This window comes from Trichechus manatus, unplaced genomic scaffold, assembly GCF_000243295.1.
Source record: "Trichechus manatus latirostris isolate Lorelei unplaced genomic scaffold, TriManLat1.0 scaffold00086, whole genome shotgun sequence".
NCBI lineage: Eukaryota > Metazoa > Chordata > Mammalia > Sirenia > Trichechidae > Trichechus > Trichechus manatus.
This window is the reverse complement of record NW_004444022.1, coordinates 6,888,679-6,909,528: the sequence shown is the minus strand read 5'-3', so window position 1 is coordinate 6,909,528 and position 20,850 is coordinate 6,888,679. Positions and strand designations below refer to the sequence as shown.

The 20,850-nt window shown below is 41.0% G+C and overlaps 1 protein-coding gene across 1 annotated transcript; it reads left to right on the top strand.

Moving 5' to 3' along the window:
* Positions 1–1,709: 1,709 nt before the first annotated feature.
* On the top strand, positions 1,710–20,272 carry HMGA2 (high mobility group AT-hook 2). The gene is made up of 3 exons (XM_023736088.1): positions 1,710–1,845; positions 4,501–4,587; positions 20,204–20,272. The coding sequence occupies exons 1-3, from the start codon at positions 1,735–1,737 to the stop codon at positions 20,270–20,272; spliced, it is 267 nt and encodes an 88-aa protein (XP_023591856.1). The 5' UTR covers positions 1,710–1,734.
* Positions 20,273–20,850: the final 578 nt, after the last annotated feature.

Genomic DNA, 20,850 nt, shown 5'->3' with positions numbered 1-20,850 from the left:
CGTCCCGGCACGTGGCTATCCAATTTACCCTGGGAGCATCGGAACCTGGGAGCTTAGAGGCAGCCCGTGAGGGGGCGGGGGACATGCGGATGGGGGGTAGATTTCGAGTAGCCTCTAGTCGTTGCCGGAGGAAAAAAAACTTAATGAAGAAGCTGGCGCGTTCCTTGTGCTGTGTGCCCATTGCTTGCACGTGTGCATGTGTGTATGCAAGCGTCTGCGTGCTCGAATCTGCATGTGTATCTGTGTGGGTATGTGCATGTAAATGTGCATGTGTTTGCACGTGTGTATCTTCGTGTGTGTGTGTGTGTGTGTGTGTGTGTGTGTGTACGCGCGCGCGCGCGCGCACGCACTCGCCCGCGTACTCGGTGATAAGGGCATTCCGAAGCGAGGGAGGTCTGCTAGGGTCCCGCTTCCATTCCTCTGTACTCCTTTCCCATTCACTGGGGAACTAGAACACTGCCACCCGTGCAGCTAGAGGTTCACTGTAAAGTGTTGGATCTGCATCGTCTACGCGCAGGTAAAGGCCAAGTCTCGAAACGCGGCTCGGGGACAGTCACGTTCCCGCGCCTTCCCAGGGCAACCGCCCAGGAGCGACCTCGGGCGGCGGGAGGGGGGAGACCTGCGGCGAGCGGGCCTGGGATCCCCGGCCTGTCCCTTTAACCCCGCCGCGGGGCAGGAGCACGTGAGCAGGGCTTCGGGTGGCACAGGGGCGCCGCCGCCGCCGAGGCAGTTGTATTTCGAACACTGCCTCTGGCCCGCAGCCAGGCGCCTCGGCTCGGCGGTTCGCCCTGCCTCCCTCCTCCTCATACTTCTCCTCCTGCGCAGCCCCCTCCCCTTTATCCGCCCACGGTTAGAAGTGGGCACTCCCCTCCGCCCCCTCCCCAAACACACACACACACACACACACACACACACACATACACACACACACTCATCCCACTTGAATCCTAGGGCAGGAACTCAGAAAACTTCCAGCCTGGGCAGCGCGCGATTAGCGCAGGACGCAGGAGCTAACAGCCCGTCCCCCCCGACTCTCCGGTGCCGCCGCCGCCTGCTCCCGCCACCCGAGGAGGCGCAGTGCCACCCACTACTCCGTCCCCTGCCTGCGCTCAGCCCCCGACCCGATCCTGACGGAATCTCCCCATCCTCCTTTTGCTTTCCGACTGCCCACGGCGCTATTTTTTCTCTCTCCTTCTTGCTCTGGGAGTGTGGAGCGGGGCGGGGGGGAAGAGGAGGAGGAATTCTTTCCCCGCCTAACGTTTCAAGGGACACAATTCACTCCAAGTCTCTTCCCTTTCCAATCCGCTTCCGAAGTGCTCCCGGTGCCCGCGACTCCTGATCCCAAAAGCAGAGAGGAGTCTCTCCAACTCCAAACCCTGTTTTCATTTTCCTTTGCCTTCCTCCTCGTTCGCAACCTCTACCTCCACCACCACCTCTACCTCCGGCACCCACCCACCGCCGCCGCCGTCGCCGCCACCACCACCAGCAGCGCCTTCTTCTCTCCTCCTCCTCCCCTCTTCTCTCTTTTTGGCAGCCGCTGGACGTCCGGTGTTGATGGTGGCAGCAGCGGCAGCATAAGCAGCAGCAGCCCTCGCCGCACGCCAGCTCTTGCCTCACCCTGCCTCATCCTCCAGCCCATATCACCCAATCTCCCGAAAGGTGCTGGGCAAATTTTGGGGCTGCTGAGGCGAAGCGGTTGCAGCGGCGGTAGAGGCGGCAGCGGCGGAAGGCAGGATGAGCGCACGAGGTGAAGGCGCCGGGCAGCCGTCCACTTCAGCCCAGGGACAACCTGCCGCCCCGGCGCCTCAGAAGAGAGGACGGGGCCGACCCAGGAAGCAGCAGCAAGTCAGTACGCGGGCGGGGTGGGGGCACCTGCGCACCTCCGCTCCCCCTGCGAGGGACCCGCGCCGGCCTGTAGACACGCGGATACCCGAGCGCTGGAGCCTAGACGCAGCCACACGCTGCCGGGTGGCCGGGGCGGGGGGAGGGGACTGCGGAGTCCCGGGCGCGAATGCGCAGCGGAGCCCCGGGCGCCCGCGCCGCTCCCGGCCGGGAGGTGGGAGTCACGGCCGGTGGCCTGTGGGGGAGGTGGGATCCGGCGAAGCGTGTCCTCGGACTTTCGCTATTGTGCCCGGCCCTGAGTGGCGCAATGTGTCCAGGGGACTGGAAGCGGCTGGGTTCCAACAAACCAGGACTTGCCCGCGCTTTCCGAGCCGCATTTGAAATTGCAAGGGAGGAAGGGGGTGCACGAGGAGAGAAGCGCGCCGGCGGATCTGGACTGGAGGGGCTGGAGTCCTGGGGCCAGAGGCTCTTTCTTCAGCCTCTCTGCGCTTCTTGCGGGCCGGGGGCTGGCGCGCCGCAGCCACCCCCTTGGAGGCCTCCCCAAGCTCCCGGGTGGCCCGAGACTCGCGCCTTCCCGACAAAGAACGCGTGGGGACCGGACCGCCGGGTCCTCTGAGGGCTCTTTAAATGTGGCGCGGCGGCCGATCCACAGAACAGCCGCTGCCGAGGTGGCCCCGGCAAGAGACTTCAGGGGACCCGGTCCCCGCGCGGCGGAGTTAATTCACTTGGCCAAGGGCGCAATAGAAGGGGTGTCCAAAAGGGTGCACAGTAGCTAGGGTCATTTCCTTGTCAGGCGCCCCGTCCCCCATTCGTCCCTGGATTCCGCGCCTCAGAGCTGCAGACATTAATTGTGCTTCTCCAGTGCGAGTGGCTGGGATTGGGAGGGGACGATCGAGGGGCGCCCGGGACCCCGCAGGGTGGAGGGTTTTGTCTGCGGATGCAACCAATTAAGCGTGCAGCCGGCGCTTGCAGAGCTGCGGGCAGCGCCCAAGGCGGGGGTTTTGTTTGCTGCAATTTCCAAGCATCAGCGGACAGGGTTGGAGCGGGATGTGTCTATTGAGAACATTTGAACTCCGTTTCCGCGGGCTTTAAAACTTCTCCTTCGTTCTTCGCCTTAAATTGCTTCCTTCATAGCAAATAGACCGATTAGAAAATAATCCTAAAGAGTCCCAAAGCTGCCCGAGAGCAAACTGGGGGAAATTGAACAATGTTTGCTTGCCAGTGCGTTTTAGAAAAACTGAGAGGGTTGTACCTTTTTGAAATCATCAAAGGAAACAAGCCAATCTAGAGGCCCATGAGTTTTCCCGCTCTGCCAAGCGACACTTAATACAGCGTTAGGATCCTGTTTTACACCTCCCAGGAAGTCTCTGCCCTCCCCCTCTTGTTTCCTACCCGCCACCCAGCTCTCTCAAACTCTACTAATTGCTCCCCCCGCCACCCAAAAAAAAAAAAAATTTTCAGAAGAAAATGCTGTGGGGTCTGGAGGTGATTGGAGGTTTTACCTTTTAGTTAAGGCAGAGTTCACAAAGAAAGAAAAATTTGTCTCCGATGTGTTTGCTCCGGATGTGCCCACTGGCTCTGGTGGTCCCACAGAAGCTCTCAGGGAACCTTTTCCACATTCTCTAAATGGGATGTGAATTTTCATTGAAGACTTACAGACGTTTCAAGTTAATTAGTCTCATTTAATCACCGAATCTGAATGAAATGTGAATTGACAATTCACTGGATAAATATTTAGTATCTGGAATATTAATCATCACATTCTCTTAACTACTTGAGTATCTAACGCCTGGCATCGGAACCATTTAAAGGTTTGCTAAACCTGTTGATTTAGTTTCTCCTTCCCAGACACTTCGATTCCACCTCACTATTTTGCCCTTTAGTTTTCTCCAGTCGACCCTCATAAGAGTTTTTCAAAGGAAAGTTTTAGAGAAAATATGTTAATTTTTATCAAAAGGTATTTAAACTGGAGACCATGCCTGTATCTCCAAGAGGAAGTGGAGAATTGAAGCAATTATCTAGATAATTCAAGCAAAACCTCCTACCACAGATTTACCATACTTATTTGGAGATTTTAGGTGAAATGGAGTTATTTTGAGCTGAAGAACTTGGATAATTGCTCCAGTATTTCTCTGAATGTGTCGATTGAGTTTCAATCAACTTAGAATGAAGGTATACAGAGATATTTTTAAAAAATCAGTTTTTCAGTATGGAAGATTGTTGAAATATTTATGTTAGCTTCGTATTTCTGTTGTTTAAAATGTTAGTACAATGGATAGTGGTATTTGTGGAAAATGCTTATTATTTCTGACTTTTCAAATGCATAATCGTGCAAACTTTACACCTTAAAAATGCATGACTTTCTTCCTAGAACATGCAACCTTATAGGCCTTTGTTACCTTTTTAGTGTCGAAAAGGAATTTGGTTTTCATATGCAAAGTTGAATTTCCTCTGTGAACTCTTGGATTAGTAGTATAGTTTTTTCCCCCCATTTCTGTAAACTCTTGTATCATCATCATCATCATCCACTTATGCTTGAACTGAATGTGGTCCAACAGCTCTATGGAGCAGTATATGCAGAAAATATAGCTGGAAAGTAGGGTCAATTTCTCTCATACGTTTTGCAACAACAGCATTTTTTTCCCCCCTTACAATTAGGAGCCAACTGGTGAGCCCTCTCCTAAGAGACCCAGGGGAAGACCTAAAGGCAGCAAAAACAAGAGTCCCTCTAAAGCAGCTCAAAAGGTGAGATTTCTCAAGTCATACTCTACTAACATTACCAACTACCATACGAACCTCCTGTAATTTCCCTATTCTAGATCCACATCTAAGGATTTGTCCCAATTTCTGAACCCAAGACTCAAATACCTACGTTAGTTAGTTAGGAGTTAACCATTTTTCTAAACAGATGCTTAGCATGAAAAGCCCATGAAGACACTTAGTGTTGTTTTTAAACAAACAAACCATCACCAAATAATATGAAACTTAAAATGGGGATGGGGTGGGGGTGGAAGGAGGGGTAGAAGATGACATAATTAAGATTTATACCGGTTGTGAAATAGTTAAAAAGGAATCAAAATTGAAGATTTTGCCTGGTGGTGAAGTTTTTGCATTTTCCTCTGAAAAATAATAAAGATTAATTTACTTTGTGCTTATTTACATGACTACCGCAAACCAAATTCCCCTATTACAGTTAGGTACTTTGCCAAATAGATGATAGTTAGAAGTAAATATAATTGTGGGATCTTGGAAAAAATTTCATCAATTTTATGACTTTAAATGTGATGATAAAGCATACTGTTTGTTTTAGAAAATATTTGATAATCTCTCAAAAAGCCTTTGCACCAAATGATAAAGAAATGCTCTAAATTGGACGATGAGAAGTTTTTAACAAATATTTGACTTATTTAATGTGTATTGTTGGGTAGGATAGAACCCAGTCAAGTGTAACATTCAGTGTCTTTCTTAATAAAATTTAAGTTGCAGCTTAAAGTAGTTTGTGTTGGTGGTATTTGAACTAACATAGAGGAAATACCTTAGAGCCAATGCATGTATAGGGAAGTGAAGATGAATATAAAAGTCATTTTTTTAGCTATATAAATAAATCAGGAATCAAGATTCTGTATTCTATTTTTAGATTTGAATAGTAGTTGAAAACCAAGATTCAAAAATTAGAAGTAACTTTGATATATCTTTCAGTAGATTTGAATACAGTACGTACAGTATTCATTGAAAAGGGCTATATCCTGCTCTTACTGAAATTAATGTTTTGTATGGTTTTCTGTGGAACTGTGGGCACTAACCATTTAATAAGTAACACCTTTCAGTGTTATCAACTACCATAGCAACTAGGATGCAGATAAAGTTATTTAGGGGGTAACTACAAGTTTTTGTCTGTTTTAACAGTTTGAACAGAGTGCAAGGAGAGTTTCAATTTATTTAAATTTTACTGATTCTTAGAATGTAGATTTGTTGCGAATCACATTTAGTCAATAAACTTTAAAGTATCTTTAAGTTACCTTGCATTTAAAAGTAACAGTATGTAATCTGGTATTCTTAATATGAGTACTTGCTATTTCTTACATTTTAGCTGGTCTATTAAATTAACTATAAGGGACTAACTTTACAGAGGAGTTTGTGTTACATAAGTGTGGGATTTACCTAACTTAATTTTACTCTAATGAGGAGGCAAAGGAATATCTTGGTAGGTAGCTAACAAACATTTAAGTTATGATGTAATTATTTTGAAAAGTACATCATTATAGCATCTCCCAGGAGACATCTTTACATCTCATCATAAATTATTTAAAATTTAATATAAAAAATGGAAAATGAATTACCTTCCAAATTTCATTGGGTTACATTTTTGAATGAGAAGAAAAAGAGGAGCTCCTATCACCTTCTCCTTATTTTGGAAAGTTTACCATTTATTAACAAAATCTTTATTGACAAAAGAAAAGCTGGGACCTATGCCTAATTTACCACCTAAAGCACAATAGCAGAAACTTTTATCTATTCCCAAGGAAAGTTTGATTTGTTTTTAGTTACTTTAGTGACAGGCATTTACAAATGGCCCTATACCCTACTAGGTTACTCATCTTTCTGATAATGTTTCATGTGTATGTGTACATCATTACAATTTGCAAAACAGAGGTAAATTTTCTTTTTCCTAAAGGAGAAGACCTTCCCTCAAATCTTAATTTTACACTGCTTCCAGACATAATTATTTCATACAGTTCTGTTATAAAGGTCCACCTTCAAATAAAAGTGAATAAACATATTTGTCCATAATATGACTACTATTTTCCTTCAGTTTCATAAATTATTCTTCATTTGGAGAAGATAGTACTTTGCAAAATAATGAATGACATTGATCAATTGTTCACGGCATGTGTAAACTTAAGGTATTTTCATTCTCAAATCAGTATTTACTGAGTTTGCTACTACCCAATGTGAACATAATTATCAAACATACATTTGTTTACCAAACATATATTTGTATTCTAATAAAACATATATTTGTTAAGATTTTTAAATGCAACTGTTTTAGAAAAAGTTATATAGCTCATAACATATAAGATAAACATACTCTACTGGACTGACCACTGTAGATATGAGAAGACTCCTATGATTAATCAACTGGATGTTGTCCTGCAAACTGAGCCTCATTGCAATGAAAAATATATTACAAAAACTGGTAAGTATAGGAGAAAAGACACTCTAAAATTCGAGCGCATACAATGTACACTGGGATCTTGATGATGATGTGTGTTTAAAATTTCTTCCTGCTTGGAGTTTTTCACTTGCAAAGTTTGTGTTTGGACTCAGGAACTGGCCTTGGGGCATTTGAAAACAAAACTGCTGGTTAGAAAATTAGCAATGTGAAACTTAACAGTGCATGCAGAATTCTACAAGACTAACTGGACCACTACAAACTTAGCAATCACTTTCATTTCAGGCCACCTTCAATAGAAAATTGATTTGTGTAATATATCAAACAAATAAATTTATAAAAACACAACTTGTCATGCTTTGGACTTTGGAAGAGAAGATACTTATTCTTTAATCTACTTATATTCCGTTAAAATACATTCCTATGGGTGACCATTGTTTGCTAATTCTAGTCATTCCCAAGAACTCTAATCTGAGGGCTCAAAATTTGTCCCTGCACCTGTTTCGTATTATTACCTTAGTAAAAGAGAAGTAATCAGAAGTCAATGTCTTCTTGAACAAACAATGTGCATGTGTGTTTCTTTACCCTTTTATTTAGAGTTTTTGTTTTGTTTTTAGTTTGAGATATACCTGTGACCACTTCTCTCTTAATTTCCTCCTTTGGTTTCCTCTCATGTTTGCACTAGATGGAGATACTTTGTATTTTCACAACATTTCCTTTGTTTGGAGAGAAGAAAGAATCTTCTTTATGTTTAGTTTAGGGATTTTGTTGTTGCTTTTTAATCATAGAGAATACTGGAGAGATTGTCACTAATTCTTCAGTGTTTAAGGTCAAAGTCAAATTCATCTTTAAGTCTCAAGCCAATTCTCACTGAAGTGCTTTAAGGAAAACATTTTTCCCCCTGAGGTTGAATAAAATTTTCATAGAAGAGAATTGGATATTAAAAAAAAAAAAAGATCTGTGGTGTGATAGCTATACTTCATAATGTCATAGATTTGCTTTAACTTTCTTTTCACTTTAAATGTAATAGCCTGACCCAGAGAGCAAAGTGCAGAACAAAAATTTCATCTCAGTAAAGTATATATACTTTGATGTGTTGCTGTTGTTGTTGGTTGGCTTTGAGTCGGTTCTGACTCAGCAACCCTATGTACAATAGAAAGAAACACTGCCTGGTTCTGCACCATCTTCACAATTGTCGTTCGAGCCCATTGCCGCAGTCACTGTGTCAATCCATCTCATTGAGGGTCTTCCTCTTTTTTGCTGACCCTCTACTTTACCAAGATGTCCTTCTCCAGGGACTGGTCCCTCCTGATAACATGTCTAAAGTAAGTGAGACGAAATCTTGCCATCCTCACTGCTAAGGAGCATTCTGGCTATACTTCTTCCAAGACAGATTTGTTTGTTCTTCTGGCAGTTCATGGTATATTCTATATTCTTTGCCAACACCATAATTCAAATGAATCACTTCTTCGGTGTTCCTTATTGATTGTCCAGTTTTCCCATGCATATAAGGCCATTAAAAATACCATGGCTTGGGTCAGGTGAACCTTAGTCTTCAAGGTGACATCTTTGCTTTTTAACACTTTAAAGAGGACTTTCGCATCAGATTTGCCCAATGCAATACATCGTTTGATTTCTTGACTGCTGCTTCCATGGGCATTGATTATTGATCCAAGTAAAATGAAGTAGTTCACAACTTCAGTGTTTTCTCTGTTTATCATGATGTTGCCTGTTGGTCCAGTTGTGAGGATTTTTCTTTTCTTTATATTGAGACATAATCCATACTGAAGGCTTTAGTCTTTGATCTTCCATCAGTAAGTGCATCAAGTCCTCTTCACTTTCAGCAAGCAAGGTCATGTCATCTCCACACTGCAGGTTGTTAATGAATCTTCCTCCAATCCTAATGCTGCATTCTTCATATAGTCCAGCTTCTGGGATTATTTACTTAGCATACAGGTTGAGTAACTCTGGTGAAAGGAAAGAACCCTGACACACACCTTTTCTTATTTTAAACCATGTAGTGTCCCCTGGTTCTGTTCAAATGACTGTCTATGTACAGGTTCCTTATGAGCACAATTAAGTGTTCTGGAATTCTCATTCTTTGAAATGTTATTCATAATTTGTTATGATCCATACAGTCGAATGCCTTTGCATAGTCAATAAAACACAGGAAAACATCTTTCTTGTATTCTCTGCTTTCAGCCACGATCCATCTGACATCAGCAATGATATCCCTGGTTCCATGTCCTCTTCTGAATCTGGCTTGAATTTCTGGCAGTTCCCTGTCAATGTACTGTTGCAACCATTTTTTAATTATCTTCAGCAAAATTTTACTAGTGTGTGATATTAATGATATTGTCTGATAATTTCCACACTCTGTTGGATCAGTTTCTTTGGAATGGGCACAAATATTGATCTCTTCCAGTCAGTTGGCCAGGTCACTGTCTTCCAAATTTCTGTTGGAAATACTGCCAGCATTGCATTTCTTTGTTGAAATATCTCAACTGGTATTCCCTCAATTCCTGGAGCCTTGGTTTTCGCCAATGCCTTCAGTGTAGCTTAAACTTCTTCCTTCAGTACCACTGGTTTTTTATCCCATGCTACCTCCTGAAATGATTGAATATTGACAAATTCTTTTTTGTACGGTGACTGTGTATTCCTTCCATCTTCTTTTGATGCTTCCTGGGTCGTTCAATATTTTGCGCATAGAATCCTTCAGTATTGCAACTTGAGGCTTCGATTTTCTCTTCCATTCTATCAGCTTGAGAAATGCCCAGTGTGTTCTTCCCTTTTGGTTTTCTATCTCCAGGTCTTTGCATATTTCATCATAATACTTAGTCTTCTCGAGCCACCCTTTGAAATTTTCTGTTCAGCTCTTTATTTCATCATTTCTTTCATTTGCTTTAGCTACTCTACATTCAAGAGCAAGTTTCAGAGTCTCTTCTGACATCCATTTTGGTCTTTTCTTTCTTTCCTATCATTTATGATGTCCTTGATGTCATCCCACAACTCATCTGGTCTTCAGTCATTAGTGTTCAATGCATCAAATCTATTTTCTTCAGCTTCAGCTTGAACTTGCATAAGAGGAATTGATCGTCTTTTCGGCAGTTGGCCCCTGGATTTGTTCTGACTGATGCTATTGAGCTTCTCAATTTTCCCTTTCCACATATGTAGTCAGCTTGAATCCTGTGTATTCCATCTGATGAGGTCCACATGTATACTTGCCATCCATGTTGTTGAAAAAAGGTATTTCCAATGATTCGTTTGTTGGTTGCAGAATTCTATCATGTGATCTCTGGCATTGTTTCTATCACCGAAGCCATATTTTCCAACTACTGATCCTTCTTCGTTTCCAACTTTTGCATTCCAATCACCAGTAATTATCAGTGCATCTTTATTGCGTGTTTGATCAATTTCAGACTGCAGACATTGGTAAAAGTCTTCAATTTCTTCATCTTTGGCATTAGGGGTTGGTGTGTAAATTTGAATAATAGTCGTATTAACTGGCCTGCCTTTAGGTTTATGGATATTATCCTATCACTGATGGCATTGTACTTCAGGATAGGTCTTGAATTGTTCTTACTGATGAATGCGATGCCATTCCTCTTCAATTTGTCATTCCCTGCATAGTAGAGTATGTGATTGTCTGATTCAAAATGGCTAATACCAGTCCATTTCAGCTCATTAATGCCTAGAATATCTTTCTTCAAGCGTTCCATTTCATTTTTGACAGCTGCCAGTTTTCCTAAATCATACTTCATAGATTCCACATTCCCATTATTAATGGATGTTTGCAGCTGTTTTCTTCTTATTTTGAGTCATGCCACATCAGCAGATGAAGGTCCCGAAAGCTTTACTTCATCCATGTCGTTAAGGTTGACTCTACTTTGAGGGGGACCCTGGTGGTGCAGTGGTTAAGCATTTGGCTGCTAATCAAAAGGTCAGGCCAGCAGTACAAATCTACCAGCTGCCCCTTTGAAATCCTATAGGGAAGTTGTACTCTGTCCTACAGGGTCGCTATGAGTCAGAATCGACTCGATGGCAATGGGTTTGTTCTACTTTGGGAGGTGGCTCTTCCCCAGTTGTATTTTGAGTGCCTTCCAACCTGAGGGGTTCATCTTCTGTTACTATATCAGACAACGTTCCACTGCTATTTATAAGTTTTCTCTGGCCAATTTTTTAGAAGGAGATTCTTGTCTGTCTTAGTCTAGAAGCTTTGCTGAAACCTGTCCACCATGGATGACCCTGTTGGTATTTGAAATATTGGTAGGATAGCTTCCAGCATCACGGCAACACATGAGTCACCACAGTAAGACAAACTGACAGATGAGTGGTGGATACTTTAATGTGTTGAGGATAAATATTTAATATCTCTCTTCAATTTGCCGGTATGGAGAAAGCCTAATATTAATTGAATATTAAAGCAGACTTATACTGCTTCTCATCATTTCCACTCCCAGATATGTGGTTGATTTTCATAAATTATTACTAACACCAGTCACAGATATTTTAGGATGTGGGTTTTGCTCACCATTTCAGAAAAATCTTAGAGCACAGATGTTAAGTGAGGGACAGGATTTTCTTCAGAAGGTAATGGGCCCAATTGTAGAGGTAACCAAAGGTATCATAACAGGTAAGTCAGGGAAAGATGGCATTGGGAATTGTCATACAGTTCTGGCCCGTGGTTATTACATTTACAAATACGATGTAGTTTGATTTCTCTGTTTCTAGGGACAGGTTCCACTGTGGGATTCAGGGTGCTGAGTATACAATGAAGTCAGGCAGGTGGAATTAAGTAAAGCCCAACTGTTTTCTCTATTATCTTGAAGTTTTAGGCTGAATTACCTAGATATTGGATCATTTTTTTACTTCACTTTGCCAGGGAGGACAGAGTCTTAATGCATCAGTAACTCCCGCCTGGCAGTGCCTTTGGGTTAGCAAAGATGATCCAAATATGAGAGATTCAGATACATTTGAATTTCTGTATTAAGTAACTTTATTTCAAGTTCTCATTCTCTGGAAATGATCATCTGAAATCTTTCATTGAAAGCTCCCCAATACTTTGACTGACCTATATTCTGGGATATTTTTATCTCACAGACTCAACAGATCATTTTGCTAAGGAGATAGAATATATCAGATTGGTATTCTATTGCATTTCAGTTCTTTCTGGAGGCTAGATGGATAGTGAAGAGGATTATATGTCAGTTAAGTCATTTAAACCTGTCCTGTCTTGTTGGTTGACTTTCTTAGTTTCTAGAGCTTACCTGGGAACTACATAGCTTGTTACAAGGACGGAGCAATGGATTTCACTGTCCTGGATTCTGAAGTTGTTCATTATAAATCGCTGTTCTATCAACCAGTAGAAAAAAGGTGAATGGAGAACTAAACCTGTTTTAGCTATTTATTTATATTGCTGCAATACACTTAACAATTATGTATGGCATCTTCTATTTGATTTAACCAGGGGTAGTACAGTCATAAGGAGCCCTGCTGGTGCAATGGTTAAGCACTTGGCTGATAAGCAAAAGGTTGGTGGCAGTTTGAACCCACCAGCTGCTCCTCGGGAGAAAAGATGTGGCGATCTGCTCCTGTAAAGATTACAGCCTGGGAAACCCTATGTATGGAGCAGTTCTACTCTGTCCTATAGGATCGCTATAAGTCGAAATCAACTTGATAGCACACACACAGCAACAGTGTGGTCATGAGACACTGGTGGTTCAGTGGTGGATTACTTGCTTTCTGTGTGCAAGACTAGGGTTTGATTCCCAGCCAATGCACTTCACGCACAGCTACCACCTCTCTGTCGTTGGAGGCTTGCGTGTTGCTATGATGCTGAACAGGCTTTAGCAGAGCTTCCAGACTAAGACAGGCTAGAAAGAAAAGCCTAGCAATCTGCTTCTGAAAATCAGCCAGTGAAAACCCTATGGATCACAATGGTCCAATCTGCAACCCAAAATGGGGATGGCGCAGGACTGGGCAGCATTTCTTTCAGTTGTGCATGGGGTTACCATGTGTCGGTGGCTGACTGCAGGGCAGCTAACAACAGCAGTGCAGTCATACTCTTTCTCCATTCTTTTCTCCAGGATGTTGTTGGGTGCTGTCGAGTCGATTCCAACTCATAGCGACCCTGTTTGTTCAGAAAGTAACCCTGTGGACTGCTGTATCATTGCTATAGATTTTTCTTATTACCAAAGAGGTACAGAGGAGTTTTAAAGGAGAATAGCCTTAAACTTTGAAAATGGTAACCATTCCTATTTTTTTTATCTTGGTTTTAACGTGTTTGTATAGATGAAGACAGGTCTGTGCATAATAATGACATGGAAGTTGACAGTAAGGGCTTCCTTGCATAAAGTGAGCATGAACTGTAGTTCATGGATGATGGAATTTTCTTATTTTACCTACTGGAAAATATACTGTGATAGCAAACTTGTAACGTATTTTAAGACTGAAAATGATTGCATTTAAAGTTTGGAAACTTACAGAACTGGATTAGCAACAAGGTAGAATGAGAATTTACCCAATACTTAGTCTGATTGATTAGGCCAGTTGATTTTGAGGCCAGTGCCCAATATTCTGTCTATATTTACCAAGAGCAACTGAAAAAAAAAAGTGACTTTATATAGACTTTGGATAGTCTGCTCCATACCTTCTTAAGTCCAGCAGGTCTTAGTCTTAACAAAAATCAAGAGACATGAGAACAAAACAGGGCACCACCACACCAAATATTTTTCTAGCACTTTGTGTGTGTGTGTGTGTGTGTGTGTGTGTGTGTGTGCGCGCGCGCAGATCCACTGATTGATTAGGGTTGGGGGAATTCTGGTTTTCATGCATCATCAAAGTACATATAAAATATGATGAGATTGTTTAGAATAGCAAAAAATTAATAGCTATCTAAATTTGACCCGAAAGTTAGAAGTGAATTATTCTCTTGGTTCCCAATCTCAGGTCTTTTCTGTGTCTTCATAGGAAACTTGGGAATGTTTTACTTTTAACTAAATCATTTGATTTCTACCCTAGAAGCTCTTTTTGTCTTTTCCCATGGATATTTTATTTTATATAGGAATATCTCCAAAAAGAACAGATCCTTTATTGCCTTGAAATCAGATTGGGTCTCATTTCCACCACTTATGAATGTGGCCAGGTCGCTTAACCTCCCGTTTGTGAAACAGGGGAAGTTAATAGCTGCCTTACTTAAGTAAGATAAAGCTCTGAAAATCAATGTGGACACTTACAGAATTGTGAGGTATTTGTTTTAAGGGTATCGTTTTATAATGAAGGAGGGAGGGAAGAAATTACATTTGAGTGACTACTAAATGTTGTCGTTTTTGCCAGGCACTTTACATGTGTATTTGCTCCTTTAATTCTTAGAGGTAGGCATTATGGTCTTCGCTTCACAAATGAGAAAACTCTGATTAGAGATGTAAACGGACATGTCTAAAGTTAAACATCCACTGAACGGGGGCATCTGAGTTTGAATCCAACTCTGATTCTAAAGCTTATACTCTTTCCAGTACTATGTGCTGTGAAATATTTTGTAAAATATTTGCTAAAAGCTAGATTTATGTTACCTCCAATAATCTGAAAGACATGTTGGAAAGTACTTTTTGAGAAATCTTTGGGGGGCAGCTCTCTACAAGCTTATAAAGGGATTGGAAATATGTGCCCACTGCAACCAGGACCCACAGACTGTGGCCCCCCAGATAATCCATAGGGCTATCCTTTTGGGATTATAGCACATCCAGAAGTTTTCTGATTTGTTAAATGAAAGACTTAGACTACATGTTTTCTGAAGTCCTACCAAGCTCTAGAACTCTGGTGACAAGAGAGAAATAAGACATGCACACACACAATATACTTTTTTTCCTTCCTTCGTTCAACAAATAGGTATTGAGCACCTCAGTGCACCAGGCACGATGCTAGGCACTGTTTCCAATTTCAAGAGCTATATTTGCTGGATGAATTAATTTTGTTTCTTAATTTTTTTTTAGTGTGGAGTACATTTAAGAGCTGAACTATCAGAACTTCTTAGAGAAAGAAATAATTACATTTCCATTTCACACTCCTCCCAACCCTCATGAACTTGCTTTAAAAGCATATTATAAAATTAAATATACGGTTCTGAATCTGCACTTTTTTAAAAAAAGCAAAAATATGATTGAAAGAACCAAGGAAGAAATAACAGACTTTTAGACAAGATTTATGATAGTTGCAAACATTAGCGTAATAGTCGTGGTAATAGTCTGAAATTTCAATTCTCATCAGGGCTTCGAACTGGTTTGTTCCAGTTTGAACCCGTGCTTAGAATTTGCATTTCCATCCCAGATATACTGAATTGGAATCTACATTTTAACAAGATTTCCAGGTGATGCTTATATAATAAGTTTTGAGAACCACCACTGTACTAGTGGTTCTCAGAATTGGTCCCTAGCCGCAGCATTAGCATCGCCTGGGAACTATTAGAAATGCAAATTCTCAGCAGGGGGTTGAACCAGAATGAACCGGTTTGAAGCCCTGGTTCTTAGAAGTGCAGGAATTCTTAACCTCTGTATCCCTCCTCCACCCCCCCATAAGGAATAAATACTTAGAACTAGTTACGTCTCCATTATACATGAGTTTGTAGTATAGAACCAGATTCTACTCTGGCAAAGGAAAACCAAATATACACTTCCACAGTATTGCATATATTGACATTAAAAACAAAACAAGCCCCTCAAATGTTTTGTTTGTTTTCTATTGAAAAATAATATCCCCAAGAGCATTAAACACAGGAAAAAAACCTTAAAGCCAGTGTTTTCAGATACGTAAAAGTCTTGAATCTATGCTGGTTTACAGACTAAATCCTTGCTTGTTTTGCAGCCTTTGTGGAGTTTGAGTAGAATGATTAAATAATGTGAGTTTTAAAGAACAATGAAAACCTCCCAGATCGCTGCCACACAGCACAGCTAATGTGTTTCTTCTAGATGTAGTCTCAGAAGAGGGTTTCAGTTTACATGAAACACTGTCCTGAACGACCAAGGAGCAAGTTTGCTTTTAACAAGTCCAAGTGATAATCGTGGTATTTTGCCCTTTAGTTAATGGTACAAATTTTATTTTTGAGAAGCTTTTCTGTAAATGAGCTGTTTATTTAAAAGTCATCTTATTTGCAGGGCTTTTTCTCTTTAAAGGATTTACTTTCTCTGAAATGCGGTGAAACCCTTTTAGAAAACAACAGATTCAGATACACCCAGATCACATCATAGCCCCTGAAACCTAACAACTGTATAGAAAAGGCCTGGTGTAGCGCCTTAGCCTTTAGGGTCAATGGCCTCATCTCCTCAAGCTCCCCCTTTCCATATTTCCATTAAGAAAGATTCTATCTTACATGTTTGTGTAATTTACTACTGGGTAAACTGCAGTCTTACAGTTGCTCCCAAAGACTAAATCAGATGCTACCTCTGTATTAGAAAAATTTTGTACTCATATAACTCACCATGTACTAGCCAAAGAGTTTCTTAAAAGCTTCATTCTCAAGGTGACAGATGAGTGTAATGGAATATTTCTTGGACTGAACCCTCTGTGAGATTGGGTTGACTTGTAGGAAAACTTTCCCTTTAAGGATTCCACCATGTTAGGAGGAAGAGAACAATTTATTGAGCACCTAGTTTACCTGAGCACTTTCAGCTACCTTGATGACTCCCCACAGAGTTATCTCCATGTTACAGATGAAGCCAAGTTATGGTTTTCAGGGGCTGGCTCAAAGTCATAAAGCTAAAATGGCAGGGTAAGGATTTAAATCTAAGCTTTCCAAAGTAGAATCTGTTTCTCTCCGGACACTTCCCCTTCTCTCGCTGAGACAACACGCTTACAGAAAGTGTGATTCACTGGCATGCCTGGCTTTCTCTTAATTTAGTTCATTCCCAATGACTGAAGGTAAGACAATACCACTCACCCCTGACGGTAAAGGATTCCTTTGTGTAGTCATTCAAAAATAATAAAGCAACTTCCAGAGTTCCCAAATCTGACAATTAGGTAGGGCTCAGTGGCATCACTATGGGGTGCAGGAGGTGCGGACCACATGGGTGACACTGTCGGGGGGTGACACCAAAATAACTGTCTATCAAAATATTCCTGTAGTTAGTTATAACAACAAAAACATTTTTCACAAGCCCAGCTTACATGTATCAGTATACCTACAAGGCTAAAACTCTATGCTAATTTACTTTTTGAACCTTCTAATGTGCCGGTGGTGAAGTGGTTAAGAGCTCGGCTGCTAGCCAAAAGGTCAGCAGTTCAAATCCACCAGCTGCTCCTTGGAAATGCTTTACTGGTTTTGCTTCTCTAGAGAACCCAGCCTAAGACAGAAACCCGATGGGGCAGTTCTACTCTGTCCTGTAGGGTTGCTATGAGTCGGAATGGACTTGACGGCAACAGGTTTTTAATACACTCCAGTCAGAGATGTCATTATTACTCAATTACAGTGATACGCACTGTTGTTTTCGTTGTGGACAGGGTTTCTATAGTTGCTGATTTTGTCAAATTTTCTGGTGTTTTAGCTACAATATTGTCGTGATTAGTATTTGTGAATCTATATCAGTCACTTTTTTGAGAATTAAGTAGTAATTAAAGGAAAACTCATTGCCGTCGAGTCGATTCTGACTCATAGCGACCCTATAGGACAGAGTAGAACTGCCCCAAAGGGTCTCCAAGGAGTGGCTGGTGGATTCGAACTGCTGACCTTTTGGTTAGCAGCCATAGCTCTATAACCATTACACCACCAGGGCTCCAATAAAAGGAAGACCAGAAACCAAAATCAAACCCATTGCCATCAAGTTGATTCTGACTCATAGCGACTCTGTAAAGAAGAAGTGATATATGGGAATTACAATTTTTGAGTAACATTAGTACAAAAAATATTTCTAAGAATTCTGTATGGTGTGGTACAGGAGGAGGTCCATGGGGGAGAGGGGTGACACCATGAGTTATCACAATGGGTGACACCAACCCTAGTGATGCCTCACTGGTAGAGCTCCTAAAGGTTACCAGGTTTCCTTCTGTTCTGGGAAATTAGCAGAATCAGTAACAATTTTGGTTTCCTAAAGTATTTTCTTATGGTAGAAAATGCTTATATAAAAAGAGGAGACAGCATTATTAGGAGGGTGGGAACACAGTCTTTAGAGTCAAACAGGACTGGGTTCAAATTCCAGCTCTGCCATTTACCAGGTTTGCGTGTGACCTTAGGTGAGTTATTTACTTCACCTGTCTAAGACTCAGTTTCTCATTTACAAAATAAGAGAAATAACAGTGCCTGCCTTATAGGGAAGGAGTTCTGGTGGCGAAGTGGTTAAGTGCCCAGCTGCTAACTCAAAGATCTGTGGTTCAAACCCACCAGCCGCTCTGTGGAAGAAAGATGTGGTAGTCTGCTTCCATAAAGAATACAGGCTTGGAAACTCTATGGGGCAGTTCTATTCTGTCCTATAGGGTAGCTATGAGTCCAAATCAACTGGATGGCAATGTGTTTTGTTTTGTTTTTTTTCCACCTTGTAGGACAGTTGTAAGGATTAAATGTAACAAATGTGACTGACAACCCAGTGCCTTTAGTATTTTAAATGCTCAGTAAATGAGATATAATGGTTAACAACGAACTCAGCTTCTAACTGGAAGGTTAGTGGTTCGAGTCTACCCAGAGGGACCTTGGAAGAAAGACCTGGCAGTCTACTTCTCTACTTCCAAAAAGTCAGCCCTTGAGAAGCCTATGGAGCACAGTTCTACTCTGACACACATAGGGTTCCCATTAGTTGGAATGGACTCAGTGGTAATGGTTACCGGTAATGTTACTATTGTAGAGAATTTCGGTTAATTCATGGGACTTGCTGGATAGTAATGCCAGATCAGGGAGATATTATTTGGTAAGAAATCTTGTAGCTTATTTTATTTTATTTATCTATTTGTCTGTCTATCATCTATCATCTGTATCTATTTTTACCAGGCAGATTGCAGAGAGAAAGAGGACAGTCTCATTTGGCAGTGTATAGACTGCCAAATTATAACATACAGTTTTAGTATCAACTACCTACTAGTTGCTAACTCAGGTGACAAAAGTAAAACACAAAACAAGTTATCCTGGTTCAGGTTACCTATTTTTGTGTGTGTGCTGATATAGCCTTTGAATGATTCTTATGCACAGAGCAATATGTACTAAATTTTCTTCATCCTAAAAAATATAAACACATTTTTATAAGTGTATGTGATGTGTGTGTGTTGGTGTGTGTTGGTGTGTGTTTGGGTTGGGATAGGGATGACAAAAACCGAGAAAAGATTAATTACTTTGTAGACAATGTAAAAATTTGATTCAAAAGGGGAAAAACAGCTATGATACCAGAAAAATTTGTTCAAGTAAAGGAATGGAACAAACTCTCAAGATAGTTAGAAACATATTCATGTCAGGTCAGTATTTCGTGTGGAATTATAACTAATAATGTACTTTTTAAAATTAATTATTATTTTTAGGCACCCATAATTTCCATCTCAGGGAATTGATTTCTGCAAGTTTTTTTTTTTTTTTCCTTTCCTTTTCTTTTTTTCCCCCTACTTTAGGTCATTAGAGTCTTCGTTTGGTTGGTGAACTGACTGACAGGTGATTGTTTTTGAAAAGGCACAGGAAATTAGTTCGGTAGAAGTGAGCGAATGTTTGTTATTTTGAATCAGAATGCTTATGTATTTCTAACATTTAGACTTGCTTTGGACTAGCACTGTAGGTGGAAGTGCTTTGTAAATTGTAAAGCAATACATCATTATTAATTTTTGTAACTTTATGAGACTTGGAAAGAAAATCTTGATCAGTTAAGAAACATTAACTTTCTAAAATGCTAATTTGTGTAATTATGGATATGTGGGAATTATGTTTTTTTTTAAATCATGGCCAAAAGTAAAAGCAAAATAGCTTTTTAAAAGCATTTTCATGCATTCCAGAGGAGCTCGCTGTCTTTTAGGGCGAAGTTTTGGGTTTATATCTCTACATGATGCAGTGAAAAAAATGGGGAAGAACAATCTACTCAAAGATGAACCTTAAGGGAGGAAGAGGTTGTTAAAAAAATCCCTATACCTCATCTGCAGACCAGAACATTGTTGCTTGAAATGTGTCCCTTGGTGCAGCATGTATAAATAATGTCAGGTAGGAGCTATATGACTTCCTTTTTCATTTTGCAGAAAGCAGAAGCCACTGGAGAAAAACGGCCAAGAGGCAGACCTAGGAAATGGGTGAGTAATAAAATATAGCTTCTGGTTTTTATCCTTTGTTTTGTAAAGAAAAATTTCTGAGTTTTTTCTTTTTTATTTAATGAAAAAAAGTTGCTTTCATTTTCATCCGTGACATGAATTTCTAACTTCTTGTTTGATGAATCTTTGAAAGGGTTAAGGCAAGAGACAGATTATCACCACTTCTTACCATTAGACTCCAGGAGTTTACTCAACACTTTTCTTTCCTAGGAGTGACTCCCTTTTCTATCTCTTATCAACATGAAAAGGAGTCTCCACTCTTCCTTCAAATAGAGTAACAATGAGATGACTTGTTCGGTGGGTTGAGTAACTAAGGTTAAAGGGTATTACGAAACCTTGGAAGTTGATTACAAATGGTGATAAAATTCAGATGAAATGTGTATGAGATAACTTTTTAACCATTTTCTTTTTTTCATTTCCTCCCTGGCTTTGCTTTGGACACATCTCATTTTCTAGGTGGTTTGTGTTTTCTTTTTCACATTGGCTTTGTTAGAAAACAAGGTATTTTTTTCCCCAGTTTTTCTCGCTTCTGGGCACACTGACATCAGAAACAACTGCATCCTTGCAAATGCGCTTGA

Excerpts from the sequence above, each read along its gene's own strand:
- HMGA2 (XM_023736088.1), top strand. The coding sequence starts at position 1,735 with ATGAGCGCACGAGGTGAAGGCGCCGGGCAGCCGTCCACTTCAGCCCAG. Across the intron at positions 1,846-4,500 it reads GACCCAGGAAGCAGCAGCAA|GAGCCAACTGGTGAGCCCTC; the intron begins GTCAGTACGCGG and ends CCTTACAATTAG. Across the intron at positions 4,588-20,203 it reads CCTCTAAAGCAGCTCAAAAG|AAAGCAGAAGCCACTGGAGA; the intron begins GTGAGATTTCTC and ends TTCATTTTGCAG.